Source organism: Macrobrachium rosenbergii, chromosome 12 (assembly GCF_040412425.1).
Source record: "Macrobrachium rosenbergii isolate ZJJX-2024 chromosome 12, ASM4041242v1, whole genome shotgun sequence".
Lineage (NCBI taxonomy): Eukaryota > Metazoa > Arthropoda > Malacostraca > Decapoda > Palaemonidae > Macrobrachium > Macrobrachium rosenbergii.
The window spans coordinates 89639048-89660836 of record NC_089752.1 but is presented as its reverse complement, the minus strand read 5'-3'; the positions used below and the strand labels follow the sequence as shown (position 1 = coordinate 89660836).

At 32.6% G+C, this 21789-nt stretch overlaps 1 protein-coding gene across 1 annotated transcript in view; it reads right to left on the bottom strand.

The window, feature by feature from the left end:
- Positions 1–1581: 1581 nt before the first annotated feature.
- The window catches only part of LOC136844271 (inactive pancreatic lipase-related protein 1-like), a 35440-nt gene continuing 15232 nt past the window's right edge, over positions 1582–21789 (bottom strand). The window contains exons 2-7 of the mRNA XM_067113254.1: positions 11843–12214; positions 10136–10349; positions 9564–9722; positions 9122–9250; positions 7036–7169; positions 1582–3825 (exon numbers count right to left, since the gene is read on the bottom strand). Coding sequence (XP_066969355.1) covers positions 3673–3825; positions 7036–7169; positions 9122–9250; positions 9564–9722; positions 10136–10349; positions 11843–12196 — 1143 coding nt within the window. The 5' untranslated portion in view covers positions 12197–12214 and the 3' untranslated portion in view covers positions 1582–3672. The remainder of the gene's footprint in view (positions 3826–7035; positions 7170–9121; positions 9251–9563; positions 9723–10135; positions 10350–11842; positions 12215–21789) is intronic.

Genomic DNA, 21789 nt, shown 5'->3' with positions numbered 1-21789 from the left:
TAAATAACCACCATAGCTGATTTTAGTCTCAGACTGTTATTGAACTTTCATTGTTCATGTATATAAGGATTCTATCATGAAATCTACCTGTGATGAGTGTTTATACAGAGGCAGATGAAACTTAAGTGTCAGTCGTGGATCTTACATTTGTTCATTTCTTTAATTACTGTCTTTTCTTATTTTCTTTCCCCTCCCCTTTTTTTATCTCGTCTACTCTGAAATTGGAATGGCGATATGAAACAATTACATATGTTTAAAGTTTCCTATTTTCTGAGTCTGTTTGTCTGTCTGTCAACGCTTCTCTCTTTTTTTTCCCTTCGTTCGTCTCTCTTTATTATTTTTCAGCTCTTCATTGTATATCCCAGAGCTTATCTATCTTCCTTTCTCTTCTGTGATTTCTAGTGCTTAAGGTCCATTGTCAAAGTATTATTATGCTTAGTTTTGGAAATGATAATGCCCACAACTGACAAGACCTGTACTCTGCATTTAGAGCAAATTCAGATAGAGAGAGAGAGAGAGAGAGAGAGAGAGAGAGAGAGAGAGAAAGAGAGAGAGAGAGAGAGAGAGAGAGAATGAAGAGAAGGGAACAAAACAACACAGTCCTGTCTTTCCCTAGACTCCTGAAATGAAATGGTAAACCTTTGACAAAAATTGTGCTTTTATACAGCAGTTGCTCCCACCATCCTGCCCACATGCATGCTTTTGAAACTGGCTTATATACGGGTTCCTAAACACTAATCTATTTTGACTCTTTTGGTTTAGTCTTCATAGATGTAAAAAAAAAAAAAAAAAAAAAAAAAAATATATATATATATATATATATATATATATATATATATATATATATATATATATATATATATATATATATATATATATATATATATATATATATATATATATATATATATATATATAAACTCAGGACCATAGGAATTAAAGAAAGTAACCTTGTCTAGCTCACACCCAAGAAAACTAGGGAGAGGAGGAAGGGAAAGGTTTAACCTTGAAGGAAACTATTAGATCATTTTCCTTATGAACGAAAGCCATTACAGTAAACTATGCAATGCAAATATTGCTGATTTCCACCGACCAAAGGTGTGAGGAGGTTGCTTGATGGTGTAACAAGAGAACAGAAACAGAAATCGAGTCTACTGATAAGAAATTAGAGAAGTCCCTTTGCAACAGAGAAAAAAAATTGAGAGAAAAGGAAGGGCTGGAGTCGATGATTCAAAGAATTGTCAAATGTGAGACCAAACTACTATACAACGATGAACAAGATTCAACACCTGGAAAGAGGAGAAGAAACTGCTGCGAAAAAAAAACAGACACCCAGTTTTTAGAAGCATATAAACCGTTCCAGTTATAAATACGATATACAATGTCTCGAAGACAAGTTTGTAGTAAAATGAACGCCCACGAGGTCAATGGAGATATATGATCCATTCACTCTTTCAACAATAACCAACGAATAATTGGACAAAATAAGAAAAAGAGAATAGAGTAGAAACTATGTCTTAAGCACTAAATCTGACAACATCTTTTGTTGTCCATTCACATCTGAGATGTGATTGCTGACAAAATGTTGAGTGTTGATTTGTAAAAAAAAAAAAAGAATCATTAATAGGTGAGGAGGTAGACTGGAGAAGAAGAAAAAGTTCGTTTTCCCAATGAAGTCTTAGGCGAAGAATTTATCAAAAACGAAAGAGATATCAAGATTGGCAATAAAACATTTTGATTTCGTTAGCTGGGAAAATGATGTTTACCGAGAGCACATCTTATCGCCTGCTTGGACTACATTATTATCTACATATCAGTGGTCCAAATCAAATATGCGCAGGAGCATATTGGTATTTGACTGTGATGTTCTGAAACTACCCGAGACGGTTTTTGATGCATATTATTTTTGGTGGTGCCTGTTCAAGTCTATAAAGAATTGTGGTAAGAAAAGTATTTTAGTTTTTTGCTTATTAAAAAAAGAACGGAAAGGACAATCAATTATTTACGTGACCTCATGTAAAAAAAATAAAAAGAAAAGAGGACACAAGGAATTGTGAAGATTTTAAAAATAAGTTTCTTAAGTGAAACCTCTCGTAAGAAACAACTCTATCGGTAGGTGTAAGGCGAACTTCTTCGAATCTCATTATCGAGTGTGATGATGACAGTGGACCTTAGGGTGCTGTGACTTGTTTACAGAAAGAAAATATGGTTCGTTTTTCCTTTAACATCAGCTTAAACAATATATTACTCTATTTTCGAGGGACAAAGAAACTGCAAAGATCTTTTTTATATAAATATTACAAATGCTCCACCAAAAATCAATGATAATTTCCAATTTTACATGATGCTATACATGAAGCAGTGCAGTGTAAAGGGAATAACGATTAATACACTGACTTATATTTTCCGTCTCAAAGATAATTGTTTTCATTACAAATGCAAACACAGACAGTGAAAACACCAGTATTTGTATTCGGAATATTTGCATTATAGAAAACAAGTAGTTTTATTATTTTATTTTTCTGGTTCTCAGTATCAACTGTTTGTAGTCGTATTCACGAATAAAAAGATGGCCTTTGAAGGTGCATTATGGCGTTTCAGTATTCTGCCTTATTGACTTACAAAACAATGTGGCGAGCATAAAAGCGCTGTGAGCAAGCGTCGGCTTCATTTCGTAGAGTTCCTTCTTCTCGAACTGTATTGACCTTTTCGTCGGGATGCCCTTAGGCTAACGTGAATATCATACTTTCATCTTCTCGTTTTATGTCAAATAGTCTGAAGGCCAGTCCTGTCCAAAAAAAAAAAAAAAAAAAAAAAAAAAAAAAATCCATGTTGAATGTTTGGTTTTCAGAAATGGGCTTTATATTTTGTCATGTTTTTTCTTCACCTCATTTTCTAAACAGTATTTATTGCTCTACAGAGCTACAGACAATGATCACCTCGTAACTATACCGGCTCTACCATGTCAGTCAATTAATTTTGACTTTTGATCAATTCCTTGTTCACGTAAATGGTATAGGTAACGTTTATTTCAAGTGAAACTGTAGAGACTACAAAGGTTGCTAAGTTTCTGTTTTGTTTTCCGTGTTATAGTGTTCTTAGTTCGCTGATCAAACTGAATCCCTATCACTTTTATTTTAGATTTTTTCCAGTCAATCCTCCGATAGCCATCACTGGTGTCTTTACTATTTTAATTCTACATATCCCAACCTCTCATAAAAATTGTGTTTATGTTTCAATAACATTAGTATCAATTGTTATAACTTAGTTATTATTATTATTATTATTATTATTATTATTATTATTATTATTATTATTATTATTATTATTACGCGTTTTGTTGATATTTTAATGCAACGAAGCAAATTACACGGTGAGTCAAGGAAATTGCATTTAGAAATTTGAGAGAGAGAGAGAGAGAGAGAGAGAGAGAGAGAGAGAGAGAGAGAGAGAGAGAGAGAGAGAGAGAGAGAGACTGCACTTCAGAGAATGTTGAACATTGTTTTGTCCATTTGAATGAGTTACGCTATTGTCTCAAGTCACTGGCTATTCTTTCTGCATAAAATTATAACTTCCCACGACGGAGTTTCCAGAGACACTGACAGGATTTAATGAGATGGTGCAAACACCAAGAGCGATCTTTCTTGAGGGATTTTTTTGCCAGGGAAGCATTTATAGCAAGCAGAAGTTCTTGGGACCACTGCCTGTTACGAGATACATTTTGACTCTCTCCTTGTTGGGGATCCCTACGCCAGGCCACATGTCAGCATTGATGCCCATCGTTGCGCACAGTGTGCCATCTTTTCCGCAGTAATTGCATTCTTCCTGCGAGAGAAAAGAATCGTGTTAAAGAGTGAATACACTTCTCCTGTTAAAGAAGTATTTTTTATTGAAAACTTCAAAAGACCTGGACAGTAGGACCTTGTCTTACCGCTGAACGAAGACTGGAAAAGTGGATAAAGTTCCCGGTTACCATGGCAGTTTTGGACAACTTTAATGCTTAACATAGCTATTTTTAATAACCCTGGAGTATATGTTTAATAACCCTGGAATATATGTTTAATAACCCTGGAGCATAACTTTAATAACCGTGAAGTATATGTTTAATAACCCTGGAGTATATAAGATTTTCACATATAATCTTTTTCCAAATCATGCGTGTTTTCGTCCAAAAGAAGTGTTATTCCATTTAGATTTCTAAAATACTGAAACTGGGGACTAAGTATTTACATCGTAGGATTCAGTAAGAAGCTTTCTGAAAGAAGGTGGTTTCAGTTTCAGTTAAAAGAGAAGTTGCAATATACCATCATTAAAGAACTGCGTAAGAACTAAGGATTATATAAGTTCTGATCTTTAGGTTGAGGAGTTAGTTCAAGAAACCCTTTATGATGTTTTAGGAATGCCAAATGTCGCATGCAAACAAAAAAGACTTTAATACTAACACAACTCTCTCTCTCTCTCTCTCTGTTTCAGTTGAAAACTACACAATGTGACTCCTTTCGTTATAAATAGAACACATCTGTAGGTCTTGTCCCTGCTTGTGTTAAGAGATTTGATAATCGTCTTTATCTGGATAAAATCTCATTTAAATCAAATGGAAATATTGAGATATTTACCCAGTTTTAACACAAGCTTAATCGTCCGAAACTAATAAGTTACCATTATCTTATTTAGAGAGTGCAGACGAAAATAAATTATGCTCGATACCCATTTGACCTTATTTGAATTGAGATCATTTAGGAGCAATATCATTATTCCTCTTTATATTGTTTTAGTAATTCATCATGTCGAAAGAGTGTAGCTTTCCTCCCTTTTTCAACAGTGTAGGTGACACATTCCTATTCTCATTGGCGCTTGGTGAAGAGCAATGCATATGACGTAGGTGTGCTGACAAAGACTTTCAGCTTCTCTTTTATTCCATAATATTTTTTTCATGGACATAGCTCTATTCCTGTTTTAATGCTTTATAATATCTGGATTGAATTAATGTTTTACAATTTTATAGCACAGACATTACGGTGTTATATGATTGCAACGTGCATTTCAAGCTTTCTTTGAATGAAAAAAAACTTTATCATTCCCAAATATGTATTTTGACAGGCATCATTTAAAGTCTGGAATCCATGTTTAGTGATGCACCTTACTGGCCCTAAATACAGCTCTCCTGAAGACACCTATAAAAGCAGGCTTTCGTTAATAAAAAGGAATAGCAGTACATTACACGACAGTCCCAAACCTCAGAGAAAAAGAGATTCTTTAACAAAAGACCTGGAGGTATAGCTGTTAAGAACTGACATTTCGCAAGCTGACATTTAAAGTTAATATCAAAATCAACACCCGCTGGAATTGCAAAAATTCTTTACTAATCAAGATAGCTTTTGCACTCTAAATAAAGGGTTAGGCCGGAAACAAATGTTTCATTAGCTAGTGAACAGCCATATGCCCTCCATACTCTTTGGCATGAAAAAGGTTTCTTTGCAGTTCACTTTCAATAAATTAATGGGAATTTAGATGACAAATTTTTCGCTTATAATGCAACTCTATTCCAAAGCTCCTAAATCAGCGCTTCTAGAGGAGATTGTTAACAATATTGCGTAGAATTAGTAATACAGCCCTTAAGCATAAAGATGGATATCCTTTCGATTTGTTTCTTGACACCGTTCATGAATGAAATGTGCAAAAGATTATACACCGGTCATAAACTGCTATTTCTTGAGCATTTACAAATTAGGTAGACAATACTAAGCGTTGGGAAATTTAGATGAATATTATCGAAATATTAATGGCATATTTATTCTCAGAATATTCCCGTGACACTGAATGATCATTGTGAGTCATTTGCTTTCTTTTTGAAATATCTCACTGAAGTTCGTTCATTTTAGGATCGCTTAATTTCACTAACTGGTCAGTGATTCTTATTTGGTTAAAACGCACATATTTCTCTTGTTTATTGTTTTTTGTATTTATTCTAATTATTCGTAGTATTTTTGAGGGAGCAAGAATTATTATTTTAAATGCAGCTTTGTTTTTGAGATATTAGTGGCATTATTCTAGTTAAAAAGACAGAAAATCCAGTACTAAAAAGCCCTCTGAAAGCCCATACCTCCGCCAACGATATTTTTTGTTACTGAGTAAGTCGGGGTCCCTTCCCTCAAAAGTTTTGGTCCTATCTCTCCCAAAATCCAATCACTTGTTGCTAACCACGAGAACCACCTTTTGGTAAGAATTTCGTAAAAATTCACTCACAGGATGGTCATGGTTCATCCCCCGCAACCTCCTAACCCCTCTAAATCCAGACTCAGGCAAGAATAAGGGAAGGTCCTGCCTGCTAACAAAAAGACAAACAAGTCGAGCAAAAAGCATAATGTCTTTAGCCGGGGTAAGAACAGCTAAGCCAGCAAGAAAATGCGTTCAATCTTCAAATCGTCCACATTCAGGATATGGCCTTCTAAGAGCAAATCATTAAATGGCGTGTTGTCTGAAATCGTAACACGATTGGTCAATGATGACGTTTAAGGGAGGAAATGATGCATCTGATTACCTGATTGTCACTCATATTCATTTGTAAAGATGAAAATAGCCTTCCCATGGGGAAGAATCATAAATGATTGAATCATAAAATATCAAGGCTATGTCTTAAACATATTAGAAAAAGATGACACTAATCTTAGCTTAGTTAATAGAAATCAATCAAAATGAAATGTAATGGTATGTATCAGAAGAGTGTGTCGATACATTTTGCTCCAGGTAACAGAAGAAATTATAATCAATCGCTGATCATTTTAGGATATTTTGATAATATAAAAAAAACTGTGATTATTAATGATTTTGTCTACTCCGAGTAGCAGTATTTCTCTTTAAAAGAACGAAGCTGGCTGTTTTAAGTTTTATCCAGTAAATGTCCAGGTAGGAGCAATGCAAGCTGCGATGTCTTAATTTGATGCAGCGAGTATAGCAAGAATTGCAGCTGTCAAAGAGCAATGTGCAAACAGATCTGCTTCAGAATATATATTTATCTATATGTTGTCAACTTACATCCAAGAACTTTTCGTACGAGATGCAGTAGTAGGCGTCGTAGGTGCAGTTCTTAGTTACCATTGAGTCTGTAAAGAGTTGCGTCGAACGGCTGTGGCTGCAGGTAGCATACACTTTCTGTTCAGGCGTCAACCCTGTGGGTAAAGGAACTGGAGAGGTTTCAAGGTGCACGAAAGAACGGGAGCAAATGTTAGTTTTAAACTTTTCTCAGGAGTTAGTCATATAAATTAGTTTACTAGTAATAAAACACGAAGGTCACAGTCATCAACACCATACATGTATGTATGTATACATACACACACACACACACACATATATATATATATATATATATATATATATATATATATATATATATATAAATATATATGTATATGTATATATATGTGTATATATATACATATATATATCATATATATATATATATATATATATATATATATATATATATATATATATATATATATAAATATATATGTATATGTATATATATGTGTATATATATATATATATATATATATATATATATATATATATATATATATATATATATATATATATATATATATATATATATATATATATATATATATATATATTGTATATATATATATATCATATATATATAACGAACCCAGGTAATTGAAAGGCAAGGGCGCTGCCCATAGCCATACAAGTATTGAAAGACCTATCCTGTGTGAGTAAGAAATATTTCTGTTCCACACGTCATTGTGTGTTGATTATTTCTATATATATATATATATATATATATATATATATATATATATATATATATATATATATATATATATATATATATATATATATATATATATATATATATATATATATATATATATATATATATATATATATATATATGCATACACATATACATACGTACATACATATAAATACCAGAGTTAAACTCTTTTAACTAACAGAAATAACTAGCGGTGGTTTTCCCTTTAATTAATAACTTTTCTTATATTTTTGTTACTTGGTATGAGGAAAGAGAAAGCTAATATTTTAGATAAAGGAGTTTAAAATATTATATTATTTGTAAACGAGAAGTATGGAAAATCTCTACATTTATTATTTATGCCACAGAAGCACGCACAACTAATGCAAGTAGGGGACGCATTATTTATATGTTCATCTGAAAGTAAGTACGATAAAAATCACACAAAAGATAAATTTCCATCTATATTTATATAAAAAAACAGTTAAAAGAATTAGTTCTTATGACTGTCCTTTTGTAAAAGATGATGCTGTTGTCAGCAGGTTACAAAATCAATTAGAGCAACCTTGGCTTAAATTCAGCACCTGACTTCCCCCGGAAAGGCGATTGTCCTGAGCGACGCATGCGCGGGCGAAGGATGGGGTGAGATAGCAACTTCTCCCGTCCCATAATAAATGGATGGGACACTCCAAACCCAATCTAGAGTATCGTGGAAGGTCATTAATCTTAGTCGGGCGGCGAACTATGAAGTATGTGGAATATGTGGTCTATTGTAGAGGAGGATCTTGGTTATGATGAGGATGATAATGACGATGATGATGCTATTGCTACAGCTTATAAAAACAACATCTGCTTATAAAAACAATATCTAATAATAATAATAATAATAATAATAATAATAATAATAATAATAATAATAATAATAATAATAATAATAATAATAATAATAATAATAATAATAATAATAATAAACGCTGAAAAAATGTATAACTTGACTCAATTTTTCTCTCATTTTCAGATGATAATTTATGACTTTGGAGAGTCGCTTTGTCTGTTAGTAGAATTACAAGGAAAATGCTGATTAGCAATGAGAAAAGTTCAGAAATGGTTAAAGAGGAACAATTGACAGTTTATAGCGGTGACCCAGATTTGGAAGTAGATGTACACATATAATTATAGTTATTATTATTGACAATAATCTCCCTCCCTGGGAACCCGAGGAGTCGACTACTAGGCTACCACAGCAGTCGATGGTTCAAATCCTTAAGGAAGAAGGTTATTGTTGGCATGAATTTTCAGGCACTGGTGCTATTGTTATCGCAACTATAATTAATTTGAACCAACCTGTGGCAAAATCAACTCCCTGTGCAAGGACTGAAAGAGAAGCTCTGATCGGATGCAAACATCCTGGCTGACTTCGACCACCATTTGGATAGAAGTCAAGGTGACCTGAAGGCTGCTCCAGTCCTAGACCTAAGGAATAATAACAGACTTTTTCTGATACCCTGCACAGTGATTCTGAATAACGAAAAATAAATAAATATATCAATAAATAAAATAAGAAAAATAAATAAAAGCAGTCTTTTGTTGAAATTTTACTTTTCAGCATGTCATCCCGTTTCAAAGCTGGAAAATCTGTTTTTGAAGGAACGCGTTTTATTGCCATTTTTGTTTTTGTTAAAACAGCAGATTTTCCCATTCATAAAATGCTCTCTCTCCCTCTCTAAGGACACCTCCGATTACTTGGTCATATTGTTTTACCAAGAAAAATGTTTAGATACTTTACCTAAAAGGAAAATGGAGTCACTATCTGTGTGGATGACGTCGACAAATTTTGCATCGGAGGGATCCAGGCGTACTCTTATAGGAAGATCTTGAAACATAGGCTCAGCAGGATCAAGACCAGTAATCCGACCCAGTCCTTTAATTCTCTCTCCCGCATATCCTGAGGACAGCCATGAGGAACATTTGATATTCACTTGTTTTCTTACTTTTATGTTCAGATGAAGCACAGAAATCGTCATCTGTTCTTATATTTTTATCTTCTCACATATTCGTCAGCATTTATTAATTTCCAGCTCTGATCTCACCAAAGAAAGTAAAATTATAATAGGCCATACAGTAACGTAACCAATATCTTCTAGTTCCCGTTATGTAAAGTATATAGAAATGCCGTTTGAGAAAATGAGATCACACAACTTGGAAAATGCAAGATGATCATAGGGGATATATTATCGTCACATACATCTCAAATGAGCGAACAATTCTATGGAACAACGCTAAAAGACAATGAAAGAAACGCGGTCCCGAGGAAAATAGACTAATGGAACTTATATAGACCGACACGTGATGACCAACCTGCAGCGTGGGCACCGAGCGAGTGACCTATAATGTGAAGATCCGCGGGCATCAGAGTGGCGTTGTGGACCAACCAGTTGACCATATGAGCGATTTCCATCCCTACGACTCGAGCGTTGACTGCTGCCTGCGTGTAAGACGTCTTCGACCCTCCTTTCCAGTTCACTGTTATGACGTTGAAGTCATCGTGGTTTAGAAGGGCTTTGACCATGTCCTTTTTAATCGAGAGAAATTCACGAGTCGTTGAAATATGAGATGAAAGTCGTCGAGGGGAAACATATCAGCCATGGTTTTAAAACTAGGATAATATGAGCTTATTTCACTAAAAGTTTCCTTGTTCGATACACTGTTTTAATGGTATGTTTGTAATACGTTTAACATTATACTTGTACATTACGGTAGTTTCTTCCGCTGCAATCTGCTGCGTTTAGGGAAGTATGTACTCCGACAGTTCGCTACATAGCCCTTCTTCCCAAACACATAGATTCCTTGCATTGGTTAGGGGACAATGAAAACAAGCAAATCTCTGTGTCTGTCTGTCTGTCTATCTCCAATGACACGCACATATGAAACAGCATCTCTTTATTAAGGTGTCACTCCAAGTCTCAATGATTAATGGGCAGGTAAACTTGAGTACCTAATTCAAAGTTCCTTTGCCATATAAGCCTACGTCTATCCCTTAATTGGAAATGTATCTTGAATCTTGGACGTGAACCAAACTAGATACTGGAATATCCATCACTACTCGATGAAAAGATATGTTGCTGACACATTAAGCTTGCATATGTATTACAGAGCTCACATAAAAATTACCGAAATAGAGAAGGCTCTTGTGATTGTAGCAATTATTGAATTTTAAGAACAGATTTTACGATAAATCTGGCTTCTTTTCTGGAATTTTTTTTTATATCAGTTGTGAAGGATTTCGACTTTATCAAAATTCTGAAAATCTTGAAACAACTGTCATTTTATTAAAAAAAAAAAAAAAGATAATTATTAGTTACGGTGAACATTAGGAAATTTGAGTAAACATCCTGTAATGAGTTATTTCTGTTCAAAATCGTATAACTGTGATGTTAATACTATATTAGAATTGTTCTAAATTTAAATCATAAATTACACACCGAATTACTCTTAAGCTGAGTATAGAACAAATTCAGATGTGTGTGTGTGTGTGTGTGTGTGTGTGAGAGAGAGAGAGAGAGAGAGAGAGAGAGAGAGAGAGAGAGAGAGAGAGAGAGAGAGAGAGAATCATGAACGTTCAAATGCGTGAAACTGTTCGGTAATTTCTTAGATAAGTGAAGGGATCAAAATGAACTGGGAGCTAGAGTTCATTCAATTCTGCCAGAAAGGAGGTAGGCAAAAGCCTTAGGAAATACATCAATAAGTGATCGCATATGAGACCTTCACTGTCTCGACAATATTCTCTTATATACAATAAAGATTTTTATATAACAATTTATTGTTTACTTTTGTGTTGAGAAATAATATAGAGTGTAATTCGGAACTAAAATAGAAGCAAGTATGTGAAAGACAAGAGTGCGGCTTAATGCTTAGTAAGAAGTACAACTCTCTCTTGACTGAAGGTCACTGGAAGAGAGTTTATTTTAATAAGCTGGGTAAACAATATATAATTCCAAATTGAAAATCCTACTGGAATAATCTAACAAACTTAATACAGATTAATACCACGCACGGTTTACTTACCGGATACCAAGCTTGCCCTTCAGAATCTAGAAATCCGTGAACAAGAATCTTAGTCTTCCTGGCGACACTGAAGGGCGTGTCAAGAATATCGACCATATCGTAAGACGAGAACGTCTTCCCAGCCGGGTCTTCTATGGTGTAAACTGTGTATTTCAAAGCAATTTGCTGACGGGAGATGGGCGGAGGGTTGAGGGGTCTTCTTATGGTGTCGTAGAAGTCCTCGTCCGTTACGACGCATCCAAGGCCTTCGTAGCAGTACTGGATAGGGATGTTGATGAACGCGACGGACTGACTCGCCAGGAGAATCTTCAGGAGAATCTTCAGGAGAATGGAGAACGGCCAGCAGCTTTGCATCTTGGATTTGTCAATTACCTGCGGGGTCAAAAGACATTTTATAATGAGTAAATAACGATCGACCGTTGATCATCAGCCTTGGATAATTTATTCTGACACTTAATGTGTGAATGGGAAGTCAGAAAAACGAAACATATATGTTTATCATTACTGCAAATAAGAAAAAGATAGGCAAAATGAATGAAAAAATAATAATCTTTTTTGCTGAGTCAGTGTTCTTTCATCGTTTTATGATGCAATCTCATTATAAGAACAGTCGGTATGCGGAAAAATTTTTTTAATAATGATTTCATTTCAGTCCAGTTTTGAAGAAGACAAGATTTTATGTGAGGACTAAAGTTCATTTATAAAATTCTATGCTTTCGAAATATATTTTTCCTATGCTAAACGTTTTCAATTTCCAGTCACTTTTAATTTCCCAAAATACACTTTGCATTATGATTTGCTGTTAAAGTTTTAAAGGGGTTGATTAAGGTAATTCTTAGTTTCACAATTTCCACAAAACATGCTTCACAGAAATGGGGAGGTGCTGACAATACCTATAGGAAAGACCTTTCTGTGGTTCGAAGCTTATAGTTTTAATATCAGTTTACTCTAAAGATTTCCTGAAACACAACCACAGATTTATCAACCAACATGAGTCAACAAGGAAGTAGAGAGAGAGAGAGAGAGAGAGAGAGAGAGAGAGAGAGCTCTTTCCTAGGTTAAAATAAAATTAAAAGGCACAGGTATATTACATAGAATCAGAATCAGCTATAGAATAAAGCTCTATACTGCTATTAGAAAGCGAACACGATTTATGAAGACAGCCAAAGGTTCTGACATGCAGATTCAGTAAGAACCAGATTTGATCTTTTTATTCCTGATACTATTTACATTTAAGCATGATGTACAGAAGGATTCGTATGGTATGGATTTGAATTTTTAATAAAGAAATAATAAAGAAATTTGTCACAGAAACATATATTCTATGCTCAAATTTTAAACTTAGAATGAGAATCTGTAACAACTTTGAGAGGTGTGAATTTAATAGAAAAACATATGAATAAATTGCCTGTAGACATACTTAAGTCATGTAAAATGTTACCTGCTTCAAATAATTCATCTTTTATATACACTATACCAAATTTTTATAAAAACCCTGTAAAATTTAGTTATATAACGAGCTCAGTAAATTGTATAAAAAAAAGAGACAGATATTATGCTTAACTTAATTTTATTTTAGATAAACTTTATAATATAACTGATAATTAATAACTGGATAATTAAAAATACCAGTAAAGTCTCAGAATTAATTCAGTCGTGCTATAACAATCCCATAGGTCCTGGTAATTATACGCTATCTTCACTTGATTTTAGCACTCTGTGTATCCGTTACCTTATGATGATATAATTAGATGCATTTTAGCCTTATATAATGAATGTATTTATGTTGACTTAGAAATACACTGTAAAAATAACAGAATGGCACTTATCAAGACTAACATTGTTACAATATAAAAACTTTGTATTGACCATAACTGTATCAAATTTTATAACAAAATTTATAGGCAAAAACTAGGTATCCCTAAGGGTGAAGCGGTAACACTGCCAATTTACACTTACATTTTTGTTAATCAAAATTCTTGCGAAATAATACATTAGATGTAGACTCTGATAAAATAAAAACATGTAGCTGGTATATCGTCACAAAATAACAGAAATATGCGATATGAATTCAATATATCCCAAATCACTAGAAGTTTCTTCTAATACTAATAGTGACCCTTAATAATACAGGATCCTTCTTAGATATCAATGTTAAAATTACTAGTAATAAATTTCTAACTAAAATTTATGATAAAAGTAGAGATTTTAATATGAAATACTTGGCCTGCCTGCTTTTTACTCGAATACACCACTTAAGATAACTTATGAGTCATAAGCTCGGAATTTTCTAGATTTTCAAATATTTGTATGAATTGTGAGGATTTCTTTTACAATAATTGTCAAATATTTGTTAACAGACTGATATATAACAAATTCCCAATATGGACGAATAAAAAAACACATTAATAAATTTGAATTAAGAAATCTTTTACCATCAGTAAATATAATTTCAACATAAAGTTAGATTCTGTTTAATATTTCCAATAAATATATAAAAAGTTTAATTGTCCTATTCTCTTGCATGTATGATATCTATATATATTATATGCAAATGATTATTCATGCTGTATAACAGTCTGCATCCTGAAGCCAAAATATAGTAGTGAATATGATAGTGGTAGCTAATTATATATATATATATATATATATATATATATATATATATATATATATATATATATATATATATATATATATATATATATATATATATATATATATATATATATATATATATATATATATATATATATATATATATATATATATATATATATATATATATATATATATATATATATATATATATATATATATATATATACTAATAAATATATATAATTATATAAATTATTTTATACAAAATTATATTGTTATTTTACAAATATATATGAAAATATGAAAAAAGGTTATTTTTACATTTTATTATTGCAGGTGCTGTCAACAACTATAGACTGCTACTTGCATTGGGTTTGGTACATTTCGGCGTGGCCCATTTGGCGTAGCTGATTCGGCGTGGCCGATTCGACGTCAGAGAAATAGTTGGACTATTCGGCGTACCCGTTAAGGCGTCAGAACATTTCGACGTCACTCACTCTAAAATTTTATTAGGATATATTTTTCATGCAGGGGAATCCAGAACAGGCCGGAAGTCCAGAAAAAGATGAAAAATGGTAAAAATAATGAAAACACCCAACTTCTAATATGACTTTTTTTGTCATTTATTCTTAGAATCAAATATTACGCTATTTTATAAACTGATGAAATAACGTAAATTAAAAACTTGAATTGAAAAAACTGTATTATGAAAATTTTTTAAAAATCTAGTAAATCTATATAATCTTAGAAATTGCGTTTTCACTTCGTTATTATGAGCAACACCCCTAAGGAATTCAATAGGATCTAATGATTCCACTTCCAGTATGACCTTTTTTATTCGTTCATCAGCATCTATATATATATATATGTATATATATATATATATATATATATATATGTATATATATATATATATATATATATATATATATTATATATATATATATATATTTTTTTTTTTTTTTTTTTTTTTTTTTAGCTTTTGGGGGGCCTGACATCCAGCTGTCAACTTTTCGAGATATGCGTCACGTCCTTTCTGTACTTTCCGTAAGGCATCAATGAATTTCCAGATTGTGGGATGGCGCATTCCAAGCTCATATTGCAAACGTCGATTGGCCGCTTTGGCGTGATTATTGGTCCGATCTTCATTGTTTAGAGTTCGTTCATAAAGGTTCCATATCTCGGGAGCGAAAATTGGCCTCATCCCTGCGTTTCCACTCCTGTTCAGTCGTCCAATATAAATATCCTCAAACCAATGAAACAAGACTGTTAGTTCATCAGGAAGAACTGCTGCTAATGTATCCATGTATTCATCCATCTTTTCTAATGGAACGAAAGCGAGTGCTGTGATCATATTAGCCCATAAAGCAAAGTCAGAATCAGGCTTATAGCGATTTGACAAACCCAGTGAAACAAGATGTCTGTGTGTTTTGGGCTAGATGGAAAAAGCAACCCTTAATGCGAACTGTGGGAAATGCATCTTGCATAGCACGAATGGCAGCTTGTTAAAAGTCACAAATTATTGAAGTCGGTCTCAAATTAAGTTCGATGGTTTTAAGTAACTCAAATAAACGAAAATAAGTTACTCTTTGTTTGGTAGGAAGCAGAGCATAAACTGTAGGAGTAACTCCTTCACGCTTCTTAGCCGATATAACATACATCTGATGAAAAAGACTATGGGCGATAGTGAAAATGCCGTCAGCAAACCAAATTTCTGAGTAGACTAAATGTTGCACCCAGCTCATTCTTTCATATACTAATATCTTATCATTGCTTTCTCCAGTGTCTCCCAATAGGAATTTCTCTTCCACACCCAGATGGGGAACACATAATGTATACGACTCAGGTAAAATTAAATGCTCCAAACCAGTTGGGTTAGCTGATGCCTTGTTTAATAATTTCCTATTCCTTGCTCTAAGCTTTCGCATTGTAGGCAAGTCTGGAGCTAAGGCTAAACTAGCTTGAGATGCGCCAGCCTAACATTCATTTACCTCAACGGTTGGTGGCTCGAGAGTTCAGCACTTCTTTTTTTAGCACTTATTTTGTCTGTCCAACCTCTATTTTTGCAGCAGATGCCTCATGGCTGTGTTTATTTATCTGGCGAATAACTTTGCCATCCTTCTTATGCAATCTCACTTTACATCGATCTTTATGTTCACATCTCCAAAACTTTAATTCAGGATCACTTTTGCTCGTTGCGTCAAAAATAGAAAGGTATCCATCGTGCATCACTTGTTTCTTCCACGTTTTGATACAATATTTGATGCCATTTCGAATGATAAGGTTTAGACGACTGAAAAATTTGAAGCTGAACCGAGCTTCGAGATCTATGACAGTTCCTAGCTTAGGCCTAATCGGACTGTTTGGTAATTAAAACTATTACGACTAGAAGGGCTAATTTGACTGTGACGTTGAGAGAGAGAGAGAGAGAGAGAGAGAGAGAGAGAGAGAGAGAGAGAGAGAGAGTGTGTTAATGACAAACCAAACAAGGGCGCTGCTAGTTTTGATAAATTATCTCACACTACAGCGACAGTTACTAATTTGACGCCAAAACGACCCTCCGCCGAAAAAACTCTCCGTCGAAAGGGCTACGCTGAATCGGCCACGCCGAATCAGCTACGTCAAATGGGCTACGCCTAAACGTCCCATTCCCACTTGCATTTACCTTACTGGTAATGTACGTTGACACAATGAAAAACAGTAAAAGAACTGTGTATGTATATACAAGACCTCTTGTAGATTTGTGTTTTCTTGCATTGTCTGTACTTTTGCGTTTTTCATTCTATACCTCCTATAATCTCAGTAAAAAATTCTAAAATCACATGCGATGCACGTATTAGCGAAGGATGTGTATAGTCAAAAATATATTTCAACTACAATATATTTTAAACTATGACCTGCTCCGAAGTCCAGGTGTACATGTATGGTGTGTGGCTTTTACGTTTTGTGTTTGTAGTATAATTCATATTTTCGTTTTAGAATTTTCATGTTATATTTAGTTTTACTTAGTAACATATATATGTATATGTATATATATAAGCATGCATATATATGTATATATATATGTATAAATATATATATATATATATATATATATATATATATATATATATATATATATATATATATATATATATATATATATATATATATATACTGTATATATGTATGTATTTATATATATGTATATCTATATATATATATATATATATATATATATATATATATATATAAATATATATATATATATATATATATATATATATATATATATATATATATATATATATATATATATATATATATATATATATATATATATATATATATATATATATATATATATATATATATATATATATATATATATATATATATATATATATATATATATATATATATATATATATATATATATATATATATATATATATATATATATATATATATATATATATATATATATATATATATATATATATTATATATATATATATATATATATATATATATATATATATATATATATATATATATATATATATATATATATATATATATATATATATATATATATATATATATATATATATATATATATATATATATATATATATATATATATATATATATATATATATATATATATATATATATATATGTCCATAAAAACACTATTTGAACAAACCATATATTTCAAGCACTTCCTTCTGTGCCCCTGTTCACTGGTAAAATACGGGCAGATGAAATGTTACAGGAGTATATATACAAAACATTCGTAGGTGTGGCATTAAGTCTCCAATGGTATGCAGGTGACCGTTTCTCAAGAAGGAGGGAAAATAAACAATTCCCTAGTGGTTTTTGGCCTCATTAACTCCTGTTTTGTGATTCATCTGGAGGTCGTGTTTCCTGGAGCACACCTGTTTGAGAAGAGGTTTAAGGTTTAAACTGCCGATTTCTTCTGCTTTCCAATGTCCTCCTGACAAGTTCATATTGTTGGTTTGATTGATGATGGCAGATTCCAGCATCTTTCTTTTGTGCGGACAGCTACTTTTGAAAACCAGCTCTGCCCCGCTCCAATTTATAGAATGGTCTCTATCCCTGATATGCAGAAAAATCCCTGAACTTTCTGAAGCATACCATACTGACCTTTTGTGCTCTGCTAATCTTTGTGAGAGGGACCTGCCCATCTCTCCCACATAAATCTGATTACAATTGCTGCACGGAATCTTGTAAACTCTGGCTTCTTCCCCTTTTTTATTTAAGTATACGTTAATGACCGAGCTCCCAATGAATTTGGGATAATGGAAGATAATAGGATTGTTAGACCTGACTTGTTCTGTGGCTTTTTGGATGTTTTCATTGTATGGAAGTTTTATTTTGTTGTTAAAATCTATTTGTCTGTTGTGAGTGGGACCTTTGTAATATATTTTATTTGCTTTGTTAAATCAACACAATCCGCCAACACCTAACGCAACTGCTCTACCCACCACACATTATCGAGAAGGCTATTAACAAAGCGAATAAAATATACTACAAAGGTCCCACTCACCACAGACAAATAGATTTTAACAACAAAATAAAGCTTCCGTACGACGAAAACATCCAAAAAGCCACAGAACTTCTCAGGTCTAACAATCCTTTTATCTTCCATTATCCCAAATCCATTGGGAGCTCGCTCATTAACGTATACTTAAATAAAAAAGGGAAAGAAGCCAGAGTTTACAAGATTCCGTGCAGCAATTGTAATGAGATTTACGTTGGAGAGACAGGCATGTCCCTCTCACAAAGATTAACAGAGCACAAAAGGTCAGCACGGTATGCTTCAGAGAGTTCAGGGATTTTCCTACACATCAGGGATAGAGGTCATTCTATAAACTGGAGAGGGGCGGAGCTGGTGTTCAAAAGTAGCTGCCCGTACAAAAGAAAGATGCTGGAATCTGCCATCATCAATCAAACCAACAATGTTAACTTGTCAGGAGGACTGGAAAGTGGATGAAATCGACAGTTTAATCCTTAAACCTCTTCTCAAACAGGTGCTCCAGGAAATACGACCACCAGACAAATCACAAAACAGGAGTTAATGAGGCCATAAAGCACTAGGGAATTGTTTATTTTCCCTCCTTCTTGAGAAACGGTCACCTGCATACCATCGGAGACTTAATGCCACACCTACATATGTTTTGTATATATACTCCTGTAACATTTCATCTGCTCATATTTTACCAGTGAACAGGGGCACAGAAGGAAGTGCTCGAAATATATGGTTGCAACGTTCAAATAGTGTATTATGGGCCTTCTTATATTCATATTACACTGTGGTATTAAAGTAAAAGATATCATATATATATATATATATATATATATATATATATATATATATATATATATATATATATATATATATATATATATATATATATATATATATATATATATATATATATAATATAATTCCCATTGGGGATATTCCCGAAGTGGCGTGAATTGGATATTAAACGACATTTGTAACTTCATGCTTGTATATAAATCACGGTGTGATAAAAATTTCATAATAAGAACTGTGTGTTCCAAACATACCAATGAGCTATCATGGTGGAAGCAGGTTAATGCCGTGGCTAAGTATAATTTCCCCGCTCTCGACAGGTAAACAAGTACAGCAGATTCGGCATTAATATATACCTCTCTTGATGGCTCAGTGGACAGCCTGTCAACTGGAGTCATTGGAAGGTAACTGTGTCTAGGGAACGAGAGCCAGCAGTACCGATCCATTTATCACTTATAATTCCCCTTTGGTTATAATTCCCTACCGCGGATATTCTCTAAGTAGCGTGAATTGGATTTGAAACGACATTTTAAGATTCATGATTGTATATAAATCACGGTGTGATAAAAATTTCATATACATACTTATATATATATATATATATATATATATATATATATATATATATATATATATATATATATATATATATATATATATATATATATATATATATATATATATATATATATATATATATATAATATATAATACAGCACGAAGGAACGCATGCTTGAGAATATCACTAAGTCCACGTCGGAAGGTGAGTGAAAACCGGGACTTTGAACAAGTACTTTCGTAGTTTATTCTAAATTTTCAAGTTCACACTGAATACAAAACTTTCTAAATATCTTGTTAAATTACTATCACCTATTCTGGGTACTATTTTAAATCCCCATTTACAAAACTCTGTTGATTTCTGTACTAGACTTTCCCACATTGAATTATCCAGTACTGGCAGATTAATCAGTTTTGATGTGACATCTTTATTTACTAAAGTTCCTATTGATGACTTACATCAATATTTATCACAACATTTGGACTTGTATAATCTAAAATTACCTACCAATGTTATTATTAATTTGGTATCCCTTTGTATATAAAATTGTAAATTCACTTTCAATGGTAATTTTTATGAACAAATATTTGGTATGGCTATAGGGAACCCTCTTTCGCCACTTTTGTCTAATATTTACATGGAATTCTTTGAGTCTAGACTTATTCCAAGGAATCTCTTCTCTAAGGTGTTTTGGGTTAGATATGTAGAGGATTGTTTTTGTATTGTTAACGAAAATGTAAATATTCCAGATTTCTTGCAAACAATTGATAATTTTGTACCATCCATAAAATTCACAATAGAATATGAAGAAAATAATTGTATACCATTTCTGGATGTCTTAGTTATTAGAAATAAAACCATTTTTTTAAAAGTATATAGGAAACCCACGAATAATTTGTCATATATTAATTTTTACTCTAACTATGCTAAACATATTAAGATGTCAACATTTTCCAGTATGTATCTTAGAGCTCTTAGGATTTGTAGTCCTGAATATTTGGAAGAGGAGTTTAAAATTATTGATAAAATAGGAGATTCATTATGTTACCCTCCATATTTTTTTAAAACTTTGTAAAAACAAGGCAAAAAAGTCATATTATAAACCAACCATTGTTAACAACGAACTTAAGAATATTCTTTGTTCACCATTTCATCCTAATTTCGTTCCTGCAGTGCCCATTTTAAAAACTATTGATATTAACTTAGTATTTGAATATGATAATATTTTGAGAAATAAACTAATTAAGAATATCCCACCCAATTCAAACAATATCGTATACAGTATTCCTTGTAAAGAATGTAATAAGATTTATATTGGTCAAACATCAAAAGGACTAAAAGTAAGAAGCTCCCAACACAAATATGCCATGTCAAGAGGTTTATCAAATAATGGCATTGTGGATCTTTGGCTTAAGACAGGCCATGGGATGAAGTCAACGGTCATCTACAAGGCCAACGACC